Genomic DNA, 17,970 nt, shown 5'->3' with positions numbered 1-17,970 from the left:
GCATATTTTCTCATGAAAAAAATTCATGGGAAAACTCATCCTGCAACATAAAACTAATTTTTAAATAAAAGAAACAAGGAGACAGCATGAGTTGCTACTTGAGTAGAGATTATTTTAATGTGCCAGATCTTTTACAAAAATTAAAGCATGCACCCCCATCAGAAAGGATGGTCTTCTGCAATTCCTTCCTACTCAGCTGAACATTCACATCTTTCATTTTTAGCATTTTAACTTACCCTTTGTTCACTATTGCCTGCCAATTCATCTTGTAAATCCTTGGCTTTAAGCTCCAATTTAGTCCTCTGCTTAATCTGCTCTTGTCTTTCAGCGCTGAGCTGCTCCTTTTCTTCTTTCATAGCTGAAATTTTTGTTTTCAGTTCTCTTACTTGGCGCTCAATATCCTAGTCAAAAAGTATGAAACAGAAATGAGTCAGAAAATTAGAAGTGTAACAGCAGTTTTTACACCATTAGCTCTGTCCCTTTTTCCTTCATTTACACTTTCAGTACTATTCCGTCTTTCCAATACTTAACCCCAATGACACGCAGGTGAAGTTACAATTCCGTAATTCTGGTACAAAAGGATTTACTGTGGTCAAAAAATATCTAAGCCTAGTTTATAATCTTACCTCCATCTTATCTCTTGCATCCTGCTGGGCATCTCTTAACTGTCTGGATTTTTCTCCACTAGTCTCTCGCTTAGCAGAAAGCTGGGGGGAACAAAAAGCTGTAATTTCTAACTCATTTTGTATTTATTTAACATTTCATAACTGTAGTAAAATTGTAAAATATCTGCTAAAAAATCATTCACTTGAAGAGGTTTTTTTGTTTTTTGTTTTTTTTTTAATTTTTAGTGGTTTTAAGTAGAAAGCTCCTTCAGTTAAGTATTACTGAAAACAAATTTTTGGACAAAAAGTCAGCAATACTAATTACAAAATACATTTTAAAAAGCCAAGAAAAAAATTCATGACGCTTTTTTTTTTTTTTTTAAATACATAAACTCCACCCTCAATGTGGGGCTTTCCAGAGACCCCCTTCACGAAGCTTTTAAAGGTGGCTTCCCTCATTTTGGTTTGCCTTGCACCACCACCTGATTACATTTCAGATAAAACTACAACAAGGACCATACAGGTCTAGGCATTTTCCTTGGAATAAACTGAAAGAACAAATTTACTGACCAACGATTTCATTAAGAGGTTTAAAATTTTAAGTTTCTATTTAAAAATCAATGAGAAGTATAAATATAGAATGAGCTTAACATATTCATTAAAATAAAATCACTCTGAATTTAAGTAACAAAATTCTTTTACCTCATCAAGTTTAGCACGAGTCTCATTAAGTTCCTGGTTGTAAATGGTATATTCCAGGGCTCTTCTCATTTTATCCCACTTTTGATACTGAGCTAGTTCTTCCTTTTCTTCCTCTAAGGTATGTAATCTCTCTTCAATATATTTTAATAATTCATTGATTTTTTCCCGTTTGCCCTCTTAAAAAGAAATGAGAGGGGTGAAGAAGTTGAATAAAATTTTTATGTAAACAGTATCTATTCTCAACTATAACATGAGTTAAAATTAATCTTAAGAACTACAGCATTATAGGATAGTATGTGGTAACCAAATCTAAGATACTAAAATGACAAAATGCTTTGTTATGAAAAGCACCAGAGAACAAATTTACACATGGTGACACTTTTTATTATTTTAGTTGATATACAATGTTATATCAGTTTCAGGTACACAATACAGTGATTCCGTAATTCGTTACATTACACAATGCTCACTGTGCTAAATGTAGTTACCATCTGTCACCACACAATGTTATCAGACTATCATGGACTATATTCTCTCCTGTACTTTTCATCTCTGTGACTTACTTTGTAACTGAAAGTTTTTCCTTTTAATCCCTTTTACCTATTTCACCCATCTTCCCCCTGCACCACCACCCTGGCAACTACCAGTTTGTTCTCTGTTTTTATGAATCTGTTTTGTTTGCTAGGTTTTTTTAGATTCCAAATATTAGTGAAATGATGTATTTGCCTTTCTCTGTCTTATTTCATCAGTATAATATCCTCTAGGTTCATCCATGTTGTCACAAATGGCAGGGTCTCATTTTTTAAAAAGTGGATGAGTAATATTCCATCGTATACATACACCACATAATCTTTATCCATTCATCTACTGATGGACACTTAGGTTGCTTCTACCTCTTGGCTACTGTTAAGTAATGCTGTAATGAACATACAGGTGCACGTATCTTTTTGAACCAGTGTTCACTAGTTCTTATAATATGACATGTGCTAAGGGCCTCAGTTTAAACTTCCTTTAAAGGCAATTATGTCTTCCCACAATATAAAAAAAAAAACAACCCTACTAATATCATTGGTGTCACTGACTTTCAACTTTTATCATAATAGCATTATCTATAATTGCCATATATTGAACACCCACTATATTCCAATTGTGGTGCTACTCTGCTCCTCTACTCACCACCATAAACTATGAAAAAGAATTTTACAAAAGTCACAGTGTCAGTTAATTATCAGTCAGATTTTGAACTCAAGAATGTCTGATTCTAAGAGATGACAGAACACAGCACTTGAAAAGCAAAGTAGGGTTTCCATAATAGATGTACTAAGGAAGATTCGAAGTTTTCCATTTACTTGCTCCTAAACAACTTAAAACCTAATGCCACCTGATACTCCCAGCAATTTTTTTTGAGGATTGCCTCCAAATCTGTTACCTTCATTAACGACAGTGGAGGCACAAAATAGTTGAACTACAAAGGCATTATTATCGAACCGCAATTCTTTTAAAGAAATTATTTGAAATCTCAAAACTTAAAATGTCACAAACTAATTTTCTTTCTCTTCAGTACATAGGCAAATTTTCAAACAGTATAGAAAATAGAAGCCCTTTCAACTATAACACAATGAAAAAGTAATTCATAAAATAAGGCAGAATCACATTTCTTTACCTGTTTCTTTCATTAAAGATATGCTTTCTTCTTTTCGTTCATCGTATACTCTAGTACCAGCTACTTCTCTTAACAGCTTTAGTCTCTGAGAATCTGGTGCTGTGGCCATCTGGTTGATCTACAAATTTTAGAAAAATAATTATTACATAACTACAGACTGCTCTTTAAGAACTCTACCTTGAAAAAGTATTCGTATGCTAAGGTTTGAATATCACTTCAAGAAGGTAATTTGTGCAGTGCATATACCTACACACCCATGTGTCCTTTATTTAAATGAAATTTATCAAATGAAAATCCAAACATAATTGATACATTCATAAATCTAATTTATGAATAAAACTCTAAATTACAAATGAAGGAAGAATATCCCATCACCATTATTTTTCTCACTCAACACGATAAGGTATAAAAGATGAACTCCACTTTGAAAGAACAAAGTATTTTTTACAAGGGGGAAACTATCACTCTGTATTTTTAAAAAGCTATAATGATACTTTCAGAAATATAACAGGGGTACTTAGGTGGCTCAGTTGGTTGAGCATCCAACCCTTGGTTTTAGCTCAGGTCATGATCTCAGGGTTGTAAGATCAAAGCCCTGTGTTGGTCTCCACGCTCAGTGTGGAATCTGCTTGAGATTCTCTCTCTCTTCCTCTGCCCCTGCCCCCACTTGTATGTACTCTAAAATAAAATCTTAAAAAAAATTTATATATATATATGTATATATACACACATATATATATAATGGTATGACTATTATTTTTTAAGAAAACTCTACACCCAACATGGGCTTAAACTCACAACCCCAAGAGTCACATGCTCTACTGACTGAGCCAGCCTGGTACCCCAAAAATGGTATGCTTTAAATATCGACAAAAATAACTGTCTAACAGGGGTAGTGACCATTAAATAAAATAAGCAAAAGCATCTTTAAAATCTTATTTAAAAATATATGGCAGGGCATATATTAAGTCAGCTTAGTCAGCTGAGTGTCCAACTCTTGGTTTTGGCTCAGGTTGTGTTTCTCAGGATTGTGAGACTGAGCCCCATGTCGGGCTCCACGCTTGGCACAGAGTCTGCTTGAGATTCTCTCTCTCTCTCTCTCCCCCTCTGCCCCTTTACTGCTCACCCACGCACACACTCTCTAAAATAAATAAATAAAATCTTGAAAAAATATATAGATATGGCAAAAAAACCACAGAAAGTGGTACAAACTGTCATGCAACTTTAATCAACAAACATGAGTTTACCAGATTCATAAAAATAATAATTCATAAAAACTAATTACTAAAGGCAAAAAATGCTCTCACTGCATTAAAAAAGTGAAGTGAGTTACTCTAACACTTTTCCATAAAAAGAGAATCAGCTCTGAACTAATAAAGTATGGTCTATCAAAAGTATATACATCAAAGAGACCCCCTTCAGATCCTTTTCAAAAAAAAAAAAAGATTTATTCATTTATTTGAGAGAGAGAGAGAGTGTGCACGAGTGTGCTCAAGCAAGGGGAGGGCCAGGGAAGAGGGAGAGAGAGAACCCCCAAGCAGACTTCCCAGTGAACACGGAGCCTGACACAGGGCCCAATCCCAGGACCCAGAGATCATGACCCAAGATGAAATTAAGAGTCGGCCACTCAACCACCTGAGGAGCCACCCCTCTTCAGATCCTTATCCCTGATTACCCCAATTATGCATGGTCACTCAACTTATTCACTTGAGAAATATTTAATAAACATTTACAACATATATGCCACTCTCTTGGGCACTGGGAAAAGAGCAATGAACAAAACAAAAAAGGTCTTTCTCTCATGGAACTTACATTCTAGTGGATGATGATAGGAAATAAGTATACCAATATTATGAAAAAAAAAACAACCAGAATAGAGAAAACATGTAGGGCTGGGGTAAAGGCAACGCTCTTTTTAGATGAGGTAACTCATGCATAGCTTATATGAAATGACATATAAGCAAAACCTGAAAATGAAGTATAGGGGCCTATGTGGTATGTGCACAGGGAAGACTCAGATAATAAATGGTCTTTCATAATCAGCCTCTTTTTAAAGAAATTCCTTGCTTATAAAGCTGGTCTTTTCAAAAACTTGTTCTGCATTTCTCAAATGTGAAACACCATACTCTTCCTAATCACTTCTCCTTAATGCCAACTTTCCAACACATATCTAAAAATCCTCCAATATGAAGTGGACATTTAAAAAGAACTTTCCCCTAGTCCAAAAAAACACTACGACCATAAGAACATTGCAGGATATGTTCTAAAAAAAGAAATTATCTTAGTTCAAAGTATATGAAGAGGGGCACCTGGGTGGTGCTCAGGGTGTGATCCCGGGCGTTATGGGATCAAGCCCCACATCTGGCTCCTCCGCTATGATCCTGCTTCTTCCACTCCCACTCCCCCTGCTTGTGTTCCCTCTCTCGCTGGCTGTCTCTATCTCTGTCGAATAAATAAATAAATAAATAAATAAATAAATCTAAAAAAAAAAGTATATGAAGAAACAATAGAAAGTATGTAGTAAAAACTATANCTGCTTGTGTTCCCTCTCTCGCTGGCTGTCTCTATCTCTGTCGAATAAATAAATAAATAAATAAATAAATCTAAAAAAAAAAAAGTATATGAAGAAACAACAGAAAGTATGTAGTAAAAACTATAAAAAAATATTACCTCTATAAGAAAAAATATTATGTGGCATTATGGTAGATTTCTGGTAATGTAAGTTTTCTAACCATTTTAGCTCCATGATATATTAAGTAACAGCATTAATTTTGGGAAGTAATTTTTTCAAATGTTATTTTTATAGAATTTCTACAGTATTCTTTTTTTTTTTTTTTCAAAGTAGGCTTCATGCCCAGAGTGGAGCCCAGTGCAGGGCTTGAACTCATGACCCTGAGATCAAGACCTGAGCTGACATCAAGAGTTGGACGCTTAGCCAGCTGAGCCACCCAGGCGACCCTCTATATTATTCTTAAATATGATTGTCGTGGCTTTCACAAACCAAAAATGTCTTCCAGTACAGCACATCTAATTAAGTGATAAAGGCCACTAAGAAAACATAATCCACCAACTGCTGAAATGATTCTATCCCACTACACAATGGATCTACTTTGTACTTTATGGCCATATAAAAGGCAATACTAACATCAATACAAAATAAATCAATGAAAACAAAAGACAGTAAGGTCCATTTTTGCCTCAACCACTAAAATCAATAAGCCAAGTTCATCATTCAAGTGAATATACTCAGAAAACAAATTCTATAAAAAAAGGACATACAATTTTTTTACCTTTCCTTGTTTTACAATATAATAAGGATTGCTTCGAGAAAACCCAGCACTTTCAAGGAGATTCATCACATCATTTTTCCTGTTAATAGACATTGAAAAAAAGTTTTCAGATAAATAACCCAACAGTAAGTAAAACACTGAAGGCTGATTCCTGGGTTAAGGAGCATGAAGGACTATAGTCATTAAACCGTCTATGTATCAGCCTCAAAGAATCCTGATTCTTCCCCCCCCAAAGATTTTTATTTACTTAACAGAGAGAGAGAGGGAGAGAGAGAGGCAGGTGGGGGGTGGAGAGAGAGAGAACAAGCAGGCAGAGCAGGAGGGAGAAGCAGGGACCCTGCTGAACAGAGATCCCAATGCAGGGCTTGATCCCAGGGTCCTGGGATCATGACCTGAGCCAAAGGCAGATGCCCAATCAACTGAGCCACCCATGTGCCCCAAGAATCCTGATTCTTATGTTAATGCTCTAAATACTGGTTTGTTGAACAGGAGACATATATAACCCATAGAATGAGGTAAGTCAAATACTTCTACTCTTTTGTAAAGAAATTAAAATGTAAAGAAAATGCTTACGTGACCATTTTCTTGTCTAGGAAATACTGATCCTTTTTGGCACCAATAACTCTTCTAAGTGAAACTTCTTCTTTATCAATCTAAGAAAAAATGTAAAAACCCAAAATTAATTTCACAGTAAAAGTGGGAAACTTTTTAGTTATTAAGGTCATTCTAGAAACCCTAACCATAACAATTATTTTCAAAGTTCAATGCTCACTGAACATATGCTAGGAATATCATTCTTATGACAAAGACATTTTTTCACAACAGCTTTCACACCGCCATCTGTTTACTAAAATGTTCATTTTAATTTTAAGACAAAATTAATATGTAAACTGTATAGCTATTTTAGCATAATCTAAATAATAAGAGCTTAAGTATAGTTGTAAATGTTTCAAAGCTTGGAAAAAAATCAGCTGCATCAATAAAATTCTCAACATTATTACTGGGAAAAAAAAAGCCATTACTCACTGGCAACCGGTTGTCTGAATTATCAAAAATAATCTCCACAAAAGCAGAAATGACACGAGGACCAGTACCCTCCTAAAACATGCAAAAAATAAATTTGTCATTTAAGTAGTATTTTCACATTATTTATCTTTTTTTTTCTATAAATACCTTTAAAATTTAGTGCATGGTAACAAGCCTAATTCAAGAAAAATTTCTATCAGACTAGTAGTATATATCCTTCTTGTCAAAAGAGCAAAGACAATGAAGATAACAATACTTCTCAACCAAATGGCTTTAGATTCTAACTAAAAACGTGAAAACTATACAAGAGATATCAAAGTCAGGTGTATTTAGGTTTTGTTCTGAAGACTACTTTATTAGAACAGAAGACCCCATGCTGACCTAATTCTACGTATTTGCTAGTATCTACACTTTGAGGCTGTTCTCTTATAGACTCAATGCTGGAAAGGAACCCTAACAAATTATATAATTACTGGAATTCAGCTTTTTTAAACAATTTGCAATATACTACATAATCTTAAATCCACCATGAAAAGACACGCATTTAACATGTATCACATATAGACCAATTTATGACCCAGCTACTCCTATACCAAGTGCAGAGAATTTCCAGAGTTTAGAAACTGTTACTATGTGGGGATTCAAAACAATAAAGAATGATACTTAAAGAGGTTATTCTTTCAATGTCAATCTTAGAAACCTAAAAAAAAATTCATCTATAGGTAACCAGTTCTAATTACTAGGCTAAAAATTCTAATTTAAGAGGGCAAAATAAAAGATAATGGTGAAAAAACAAAAAGAACAAAACACCTCCCTAACTGTGAGAGACTCTGTTGAGATATATTAAGGAATTTCACTTTCTGGTCTTAAAACTAATTATAAGCCTGAGTGGTGCAATCATTAAGCGTCTGCCTTTGGCTCAGGGCGTGATCCCGGCATTCTGGGATGGAGCCCCACATCGGGCTCCTCTGCTGGGAGCCTGCTTCTTCCTCTCCCACTCCCCCTGCTTGTGTTCCCTCTCTCGCTGGCTGCCTCTCTCTCTGTCAAACAAATAAATAAAAAATCTTAAAAAAAAACCAACTAATTATAAGCCACATTTAAACCAAAAAGAAATTTTATCATTTTATTATAGCCTTTTATACTTTTTTATCCTGAAATTTCTTTAGTTCGTTATTCATAATTATTTAATGAAAACTGCTAACAATTTTCTTTACTATAAATACACTTATCTTTCATACTGGAAAATGCTGTTACCATTTAACTTACAAATATGGCCAAAAATAGAACATTAAGTATGTCGTTTAGTTTGCAATGGTTGCTTCTATATGCTCCCAATTAACTTCTGGTTCTAAGCCTCAAAGTTCCTAACTACCAATCTCAAACTCTTTTGTTCTCCTCAGCAAACCTGCTTCTGAGCATTACCAGACCACACTTTTTTTTTTTTTTTTAAAGATTTTATTTATTTATTCGACAGAGAGAGAGAGAGCCAGCAAGAGAGGGAACACAAGCAGGGGGAGTGGGAGAGGAAGAAGCAGGCCCACAGCTGAGGAGCCTGATGGGGCTCGATCCCACAACGCCGGGATCATGCCCTGAGCCGAAGGCAGACGCTCAACCGCTGTGCCACCCAGGCGCCCCCCAAACCACACTCTTAATAAAGAATTTATATGGAAGACATACCCATCTACAGAAAAATCCTAGAATTTTCTTACCATTATATAAAAATTAGGCCTTTATCATGCATTAATATAGTAGGCTAAATTACACAGCAGAGATCTGAAAGCTTGAAAGAATGATTTTATTTACCAGAATCAACAGTGTAGTTTAAAAAATACATAATATCAATAACATCTCAAAGCAATTTCACTCACATGCAACAAAGCCAATCGCTGTTCCGGACGAAGATGACTGAACTCATCACTAAGAACAAACTGAATTGCTAAAAATGCAAAAACATAACTGTTAGTACAGTCTAAAAAAAGATTTATGCCTTATTTATAACTCCCCCTACCTTCTACCAGGTAATGAACAAGGTAGATAAAGTAGACTATCTATTCCATATATGTAGAAGATTTGCCTGCATTTCAGACTAATTAGCTTGGAAATAAGAAAAATACTAAGAAGTTTCCACTGAAGCATTTAAGGGACGAAAAAGACACTGAGGGGGTGCCTGGGTGGCTCAGTTGGTTAAATGTCTGCCTTTGGCCCAGGTCATGATCCCAGGGTCCTGGGATTGAGCCCGGCATCGGGCTCCCTGCTCAGCGGGAAGCCTGCTTCTCCCTCTCCCATTCCCCCTGCTGTGTTCCCTTCTCGCTGTGTGTCTGTCAAATAAATAAAATCCTAAAAAAAAAAAAAAAAAAAAGACAAGACAAAGAACACTGAGGTACCAAAAAGAGACATGCAAACTAAAGTCTACCTCTTGATTGAAGTATACACTGAGCGGTTAACACTTTGTTTTTACCCACTAGATACAAATAATATACATCAAAATATTTATTAACAAAATAGGATATATTCCGACAATATCCTTAACTGGATACTTTTTGTCAAAAGAAACAGAACTAAGTGGGAAATACAGGGACATATTTCAGATGCCCACCTTCTACTGCAATGCTTGCACTGCCCTTATCTGCTATAAGCAGCAGCCATTCCTGCTTCCATATGGAGTACTTAACTGGACCACTCTGCCCTAGAAATGAAACTCTACTCAGCTTTCCAGTCCACCCAAAGAGACCTTCGACATTCTAAGAGTTGAGTGTGCATGTATGAGTGTGTATGCTGAGAGTGGAGGTGGAATGGTTTATCTTTTATAATCACCTTGGGAGGATAGATTCAAATTGCCTTTATCCCCTGAAGATTATGAAATACTTTTACTCCAATTCTACTCTCTTACCGTCACCAAATTACAATCACTGAAGGGCTTTTGATTTGTGAGCACAGAAGGGATAGAACCTTTGTTCTTACTAAGCTCCCCGCTTTTCCTCAAGCACTACTCAACTAAGAGGTTCAAAATTTTAACTTACTTCTTGTATAGTCCAAAACCATTAAAATGTTTTCTCTCTCCAAAGGATTTAACAGAGGCATTATTGTACATAACTGCATTTTTTAAAGATTTGTTTATTTATTTGCAAGACAGCGAGAGAGTGGTAGGGAAAGGCAGAGAGAGGGAGGGAGAGTCTCAAGGAGATTCTGCACTGAGTGCAGAGCCCAACGGGGGGCTTGATCCCATGACCCCAAGATCATGGCCCGAGCTGAAACCAAGAGTTGGACACCTGACTAAGCCACTAGGTGCCCAACTTAAATGCATTTTATCTATAGAATTTTCAAAGCTATTTAACTATCTTCAAACTGACAATAGTCTTTGTTGTGTCTGTAATATTTTATACCCTCTATCCTTCAAAAAAATGATTTAGAAAGTATTTTTTAGAAGATGAAACAGAGGGGTACCTGACTGCCTCAGTCAGTAGAGCATGTGACTCTTGATCTTGGGGTCATGAGTTCAAGCCATACATTGAGTGAAACGCTTACTTTAAAAATAAAGAAAGAAATAAACGGAAAGATGAGCCATTTTCCAATATTAACTATTCTATTGCATTTACATTTTTATATATATGCATCTGCAACATTTATATACTGCACTCGAGTTTAAAAAGCACTTCCATTTGTATTATCTCATGATTCTTACAGCCCATCAAAGCAGGCAGATCAAAGACCTCTTTTTAAAGTGCAAAGATGGGACGCCTGGGTGGCTCAGTCAGTTAAGTGTCTGCCTTTGGCTCAGGTCATGATCCCAGGGTCCTGGGATCAAGTCCCACATTGGACTCCTTGCTCAGCAGGGAACCTGCTTCTCCCTTGCCTGCAACTCCCTCTGCTTGTGCTCTCTCTCCACCACTCTTTCTCTGTGACAAATAAATAAAATCTTTAAAAAAAATAATAAAAAATTTAAAAAATAAAGTGCAAAGAGTACCTTAAGAGATTATTTTGCCCAGCATCTCAGCTAATTAATCACTAGGTATAGAGAACTCAGATCATGGTATCATTATACTCATAGAGAACTCAGATCATGATATCATTATACTCAAAACGCTCTACACTAAACTACAACCTTGTATGAAGCAGTATTTCTTGAGTTTCAAGCAGAAAACGAAGGCTTCACACCCAGCATGGAGCACAATGAGGGGCTTGAACTCACAACCCTGAGATTAAGACCTGAGCTGAGATCAAGATTCAGATGCTTAACCAACTGAGTCACCCAGGGGCCCCTCAGAAAACCAATTTCTAAAATAAATCACCTGAAGATACCCAGGTCTAACATATTTAGATTTAAAAAAAATAATACCTACCATAAAAAAAGTTACTTTTTCCAGATCCATTTCTGCCCACTATAAAATTTCAAAAAGTACACGTTACTTTGCATAGAAACCAATAAAATTAAAACTTCACTGAAGGTATGAAAAATATTCTAATTTAATATCTTAACATTTGAAATTAAATATAAAACAAGAGTAAACAAAGGAATCAATAAACAAAACAGCTTAAATCACCAAATGAGTATAATTTTTGTATAGACATCAAATGGTTTTTTTCTTAAATTTATTTCATTGATTCTTTTGCTCTTTTCTAATAGTTTAAAATTAATAGGAATAACCAACTGTCACCAGGTTTTCATAATTTACAATCATTACTATGGACATATAATTCTATTACATATAATGGAATCTTTTTAATAAAGATTCACATGTTGCTGAAATTTTTAATACTTAAATAATCATTTTAAATTCTCAAACTATCTGCTTATTAAAGTACTTTCGATCAGCCCTACATATCATATATAACCTTAGAATCACCAAAGTATAGACAAGTATAAGGCACTTTTTTTTAACTACCTGAATTCAGAAATAATTCCATACATAAAAAAATATCAAATGTTTCAGATTTAACAAATTCATTTGAATTTTGTTGTTCAGCAAAATTCTCATTGTTAAAAGTCATGAGTAACTATCCCAATCTCTCTCATCTGGACCAAGATATTCTAAACAAATTAGCCCTTACGGTTATCATCTTTAATGCAAAGTAAAGCCTAAAAAAATCATTTCTGTTATGCTAGAAAGTAATGAATCGCTTTTTAAAAAAGACATATGACACAGAGGCCACCTTGAAAAAGATTTCCACTGGCTTAATCTAGGACAATTTGACCACCAAAATAATTAGATGAATTATAAATTTGTGCTGGGGGGAATAATCCATGACTCCAAACTGACAGTAAAATGATAAATAAATAGCTAAGGAAGGAGAAATCTTACTCACAGAATACCACACAGTAAATGTGAAAGGAATGCTGGAAACGGAAAATCATCATTTTGTAACCATCAGAATAAAAGCAAGAATTATCAATGGATGCTAAATCTAGGGGGAAACTTTGATAAGGAGCATAACATTTGCACGGTCCAAAAGTGTTTCCCATCTTCATACTATTTATTAGTTGCAAGAGAACAAACACCGTACAGTAGAAAAACTAGGTAACTACCTAGACTGGGTGATCAAAAGTAACATCATTTAAAAAGAAGTAGACAGAATGATGTCTTCAGCTCCAAATTAATATCCTCAGAAGACCACATCATTTACGTAGTATTTTTTAAAAGCAATGTTATAAAAGACAAATGCTGTGGAAATGATCCAGACTGAAGGAGACAAAAAGACGCAACAATTAAATGCAATACCTGATCCTAAATTAGATCCTGTACTGAAAGAGGAAAAAAATACTACAAAGAATGTTTTTGGGTCAATCAGTGTAACTAGAAAACGAAGAGCAGATTATTTTATTAATGTCCATTTACTGAAGTTGATAACTGCACTGTGTTTATGTAAGAAAATATCTCTATTCTTAGAAGGTATACATTGAAGTCAAAGGTAAAGGACAATGACCTACATAATTCACTCTAAGAAAAGAAAGTGTGAGACTGAGTGTAAATGAGAAAGCAAGTTAGGAAAATGTTAACAGGTAGACTAGGGTAAAGGAGATAGGAGTAGTCTTTGTATTATTCCTATTTATACAACTTTTCTATAAATTTGAAACTATCTCTAAATAAAAGTTTAAAAAGACAATTTATCATTAAAAGAATTACATATAGTTCAAACCGTAATCTACTCATGAATAAATAACTTAAAACTTTTAAATTTCTTTCTAAGAATTACTCTTACCCACAGAGTGAAATACTATATAGCAATTTTAAGGACGGTGAATATTTAATGATAAAAAAAGTTACTCAAGACTTATTCTTAAATAGAAAAAATAGATTACCAGATTACATTACAAGCCCATTTTTATTTAAAAAGGTTTATTTATGTAGATGTACACAAAGACTGGAAGGCTCCTAAGGTAGATCCAATTTATATGTGCCCCAAATTCACCTGCCCCAACCCAAGTCTTGGTTGCCTGTCAATGGAGAGGCTCAGTATCCCATCACTGTAGGTTATTTCAGCCTACCATGGGTATGCACTCAGGTCAGATCTGTGAAAAACCAAAGGAGATTAAAATTCCCTGACTACTTCCGGGGGAGGTGGGGAGAGGGGTGAGTCCCCAGAGTAACACAACCCAACAGCATGGGGGAATTAATGCCCTGTGTGGTAAACTTTGACCAATCAGAGACAGGAACCAGCAGACAAAACCCTCTCCATTCCTTTCCCATCTGATCTTTCCCACACATGGTGGGTTCACAAAGTCTGTCTGGAAGTTATCTGACCACAAACCAGTTGTGCCTTCTTTATAAAGTTATGACAAGCATTCCCCCTCACTCTTGCCCTCAGACTGCACCTTCCCATTAAAGCCTTATTAGTAGCTGAGTGGGCCTTGCACTCTAGTTTTCTAGGAAACCACGTCTAATACAAGTACATTAAGAATGTTAATATTAAGAATGGCTATTTCTGGGAAGTATTACAGTTTATAGTTTTTTTTTCCTTTTAGCTTTTACACTCTTCCATAACGTTCTATAATTAACATACATTTCTTTTGTTAAAAAGCTACAGAAAAGGTAACCTTAAAAAGGTATATGCTTGGTACATTTAAACTTCAACTATTCAAACAAGAGAACCAAACATCACCACAAGAGATACCTGCCTCCCAATCTTTTTTTTTTCTTAAGGTCAAAATCATTAAATAACCAAAGTAGTATGCTTTCACAGGATATTTTTAATGTCAATCTCAGTCTATATTTCTTTGGATCTTTCTTATATTATTAAGATACCTGTTTTTAAAACATGCTTAAGCAGTAAAATCATATTAGGTTTGTTAAAACAAATGAAAGAACACTTAGACAATTTCCTTTGTAAGTATAACTATTAATCCTAATGTCGCAAAGTAATAAACAGCTGTCTCATAACAGATAAAACAAAAATATTTGATAGATCCTACAGACATAATCTAATCATCACAGGTAATAATGGTCATCATTTTATAGCTCATTTATAAAATTACACTGTTGATATAATTAAGATATTCCTCTACTTTTAATTTTTACTTTTATAAATCTAGTAATTATCATTTTTCTCCATTTCTAAAGACTTTTCTGACTGATGAACATCAGAAGGCATTTGTAATCAAAATATAAGTAAAATATTGGACCAAGCTATTTTTATGGCACACGAATTAACTATTCACTAGGTATAGCAGGAGAAAAATGTTTTCTTTATTCCCAACTACAAGCTACAAGTGATGTACTGATGGTAGGTTTTTTTTCTTGCCCTCAATTTTTTTTTTAACTGAAGTATAGTTGACATTCTTGCCCTCAATTTTTAAAATTTATTATTACAAAATGATGTTTGCCCTTTACTGATCTCCGCATGAATCTCACCTTACCGACTGCTACAGACTGAACGGTGTCACCTCCCCACACTTCATATGCTGGAAGTCCTAATCCCAAATGTGATGGTATTTGGAGATGGGGCCTTTGGGGAGATAATCAGGATCAGGTGAGGATGTGAGAGTGGGGCCTTTATGATAGAATTAGTGTTCTAATAAGGAAGAGGGGGAGAGAACCAAAGAGGTCATGTGGGCATGATGATCAAGACGGTGACTTCCAGAATGTGACTATGCTGGCACCCTGATCCTGGACTTGAGTTTCCAAAACAGTCAAAATAAATTACTGTTGTTTAACCCACCTATTCTATATTTAATGGTTACACCTAGAAATCTAATATACCAATAAACCACAAAAGGAGGACAATGTATAGAAGTCTGTTTATAACACATTGTTTCATCTAGACTTTAAAAATTCAGCAGAATGTCAAAAAACACTTTTGGGGCTGTATGAGCAAAAAATGGACACTATCATCTGAAGAGTCTTTAGACTGAATACTGCATTGCAGAACAATAATCATTTTAGCCCTTTATCCTTACACATATACTTTCTCTAAGTTTTCCAACTGCCCTGTAAGATGAGTATGATTAGCTCCACTTTACAAACGAGAAAACTAAAGCCCCTTGGGGAGTCAAGTTTGAAAGAGTATGTACCGGAACTGGGATTTGAAACCCATCCTGTTATGCTCCAAAGTTCATGTGCTTCCCACCAAGCTGCATGGTGTGACCTTAAACAGTATGATAGGGGAAAAAAAAATCTGAGAACAATCTAATTTGTGAATAAATGGTTATCTTTGAAATAAGGCAACAGTGGGCATTTTAATTAGGAAATGACCTCTCAAGAACAGAACAGCTCAAGTGCTAAATTTAGTGTCATTCACTATAAACATAAAGCTTCCTAAATAAAAACGAGTAACTAATTTTAAATGTATAAAATAAGCAATTCCTCAGCACAGATAAAAGACATGNACAGAACAGCTCAAGTGCTAAATTTAGTGTCATTCACTATAAACATAAAGCTTCCTAAATAAAAACGAGTAATTTTAAATGTATAAAATAAGCAATTCATCAGCACAGATAAAAGACATACTATTTCATATAGAAAAAATATGTATAAATTCACTAATATTCAAAGCCAATTCCTCCTTCCTTAGACCTAGACAGAATTTAAATGGCTCTAGACATATAAATCTGATTTTGTAAACCATGAACACTTACCAATAACATTATGCTTTGAACTGAAGGGATCTACAATTGTTTGATCTCTGTAACTCCGAAAACCCTGGATAATAACCTAATGAATAAAAAAGATACCTTTCAGAGAATACATACTAAAAAAAGTAACTCCTAAACTAACATTTTTCCTTGGCTCTTCTCTTTCTGGTTTCTCATTTAATGCAAGATAGAGAACTTTCTATTTCTTAGAAACTCATTCAGAAAAGTGGTGATTAAAAAATCTTTAAAAAACAGTCCGTTTATTAGTAACCACTGGCAGTGCTTTTTTTAGGGGTTATAATTAGTACCCTGTTAAGGAACTCTCAAAACCAAGTACATTGTATAAGGTATGCTGGAACGCTGAACACTACACTGCTTTAATAAAAATNCTAACATTTTTCCTTGGCTCTTCTCTTTCTGGTTTCTCATTTAATGCAAGATAGAGAACTTTCTATTTCTTATAAGAGAAACTCATTCAGAAAACNTTCAGAAAAGTGGTGATTAAAAAATCTTTAAAAAACAGTCCGTTTATTAGTAACCACTGGCAGTGCTTTTTTTAGGGGTTATAATTAGTACCCTGTTAAGGAACTCTCAAAACCAAGTACATTGTATAAGGTATGCTGGAACGCTGAACACTACACTGCTTTAATAAAAATGTGTCAAGCAGGCGGGCTGGCCCCAGCTTCCCTTACTCCAGGAGCAATGGGCGCTTCTTTCGGACACACCCCAGGCAAAATAAGCAGCTGTTCCAAGAAAGGGGTGCTTCAAGTCCAACACATGCAATTGAGAAACTTCTCTCCACGAGAGTGAAGGGGCTCATCTTTGCGGTGGACTCTTGCGCGGGAAGACCATTTTGACAGAAGTAAACAAGTGAACGAGGCGGCGCTACACAGTCTGAAAGGAGGAGGGTCCCTTTCACTTCCCCCGTAATTCGGGGACAAAGACCCCGGGCTAAGCTGACACCCCAACCTGAGACCCCAGCGGCGCCTCCGGGCGGGAGGAACCACCTCTCCCTACACCCCACGCAAATGGCCCGCGCGTGGCTATGCGCGCAGGACAGCAGAGCTGCCAGCCCCGCCGCTGCCGCCCCCGGCGCGGCCCCCAGCCAGCTCGCGGCCCTTAGCCCGCACCCTGCCCACCCGGGAAGGCCCGCTCCCTCCAAACCTCTCCGAGACACTGTTCCTTCAGACGAGCGCCCTGCGAGGAGGCCCGCGCTGCAGACGGGCGCCCCAATTCTCCGCGGCCCCCGCGCTCGCGGGGCGGGGCCTCTCCCCTCCCCCGCAGCCCGCGTTCAGCTCTGGGTCCACCCTGCCGGGAGGTGGGGGGCCCCGGGTCGCACCGCGACACCCCAGCCTCAAGGAGCGGTCCTCAGAGGCCCGTGAGGGGGTAGGCGGGACGCACAGGCCTCACCTGTTTTATGTACATGTTTCCGTGCCCCTCGCCGGGGAAGACTCCCCCCGAGAAGCGACAGCGCGGCCGTGGGGTCCAGTGAGGTGCCTACGAGACCCCTCCCCCAAGGCGTCGCTCGCTCCCGTCCAGCCAAACAAAATGGCGGCGCCCGTGGAGGCGGAGTCCGCGCCTTAGACGGAACCATCCTCGAGGCCCCTACAGAGCGTA

At 36.5% G+C, this 17,970-nt stretch overlaps 1 protein-coding gene across 2 annotated transcripts in view; it reads right to left on the bottom strand.

Moving 5' to 3' along the window:
- Positions 1-17,970, bottom strand: part of SMC3 (structural maintenance of chromosomes 3) — a 39,745-nt gene that overhangs the window by 19,344 nt on the left and 2,431 nt on the right. The window contains exons 1-11 of one of the 2 annotated variants that reach the window (XM_002913561.4): positions 17,764-17,902; positions 16,357-16,432; positions 11,627-11,665; positions 9,155-9,222; positions 7,287-7,358; positions 6,834-6,913; positions 6,261-6,339; positions 2,971-3,088; positions 1,308-1,483; positions 627-707; positions 237-401 (exon numbers count right to left, since the gene is read on the bottom strand). In XM_002913561.4, the coding sequence (XP_002913607.1) occupies positions 237-401; positions 627-707; positions 1,308-1,483; positions 2,971-3,088; positions 6,261-6,339; positions 6,834-6,913; positions 7,287-7,358; positions 9,155-9,222; positions 11,627-11,665; positions 16,357-16,432; positions 17,764-17,778 (969 nt within the window). In that variant the 5' untranslated portion in view covers positions 17,779-17,902. Of the gene's footprint in view, positions 1-236; positions 402-626; positions 708-1,307; positions 1,484-2,970; positions 3,089-6,260; positions 6,340-6,833; positions 6,914-7,286; positions 7,359-9,154; positions 9,223-11,626; positions 11,666-16,356; positions 16,433-17,763; positions 17,903-17,970 lie in introns of those variants that run through there. The other variant, XM_034663275.1, reaches the window with a different exon arrangement.

The sequence above is a fragment of the Ailuropoda melanoleuca genome, chromosome 6 (genome assembly GCF_002007445.2).
Source record: "Ailuropoda melanoleuca isolate Jingjing chromosome 6, ASM200744v2, whole genome shotgun sequence".
NCBI classification, from domain to species: Eukaryota; Metazoa; Chordata; class Mammalia; order Carnivora; family Ursidae; genus Ailuropoda; species Ailuropoda melanoleuca.
The sequence above is the reverse complement of the archived record's forward strand: the minus strand, read 5'-3'. Positions and strand labels throughout refer to the sequence as shown.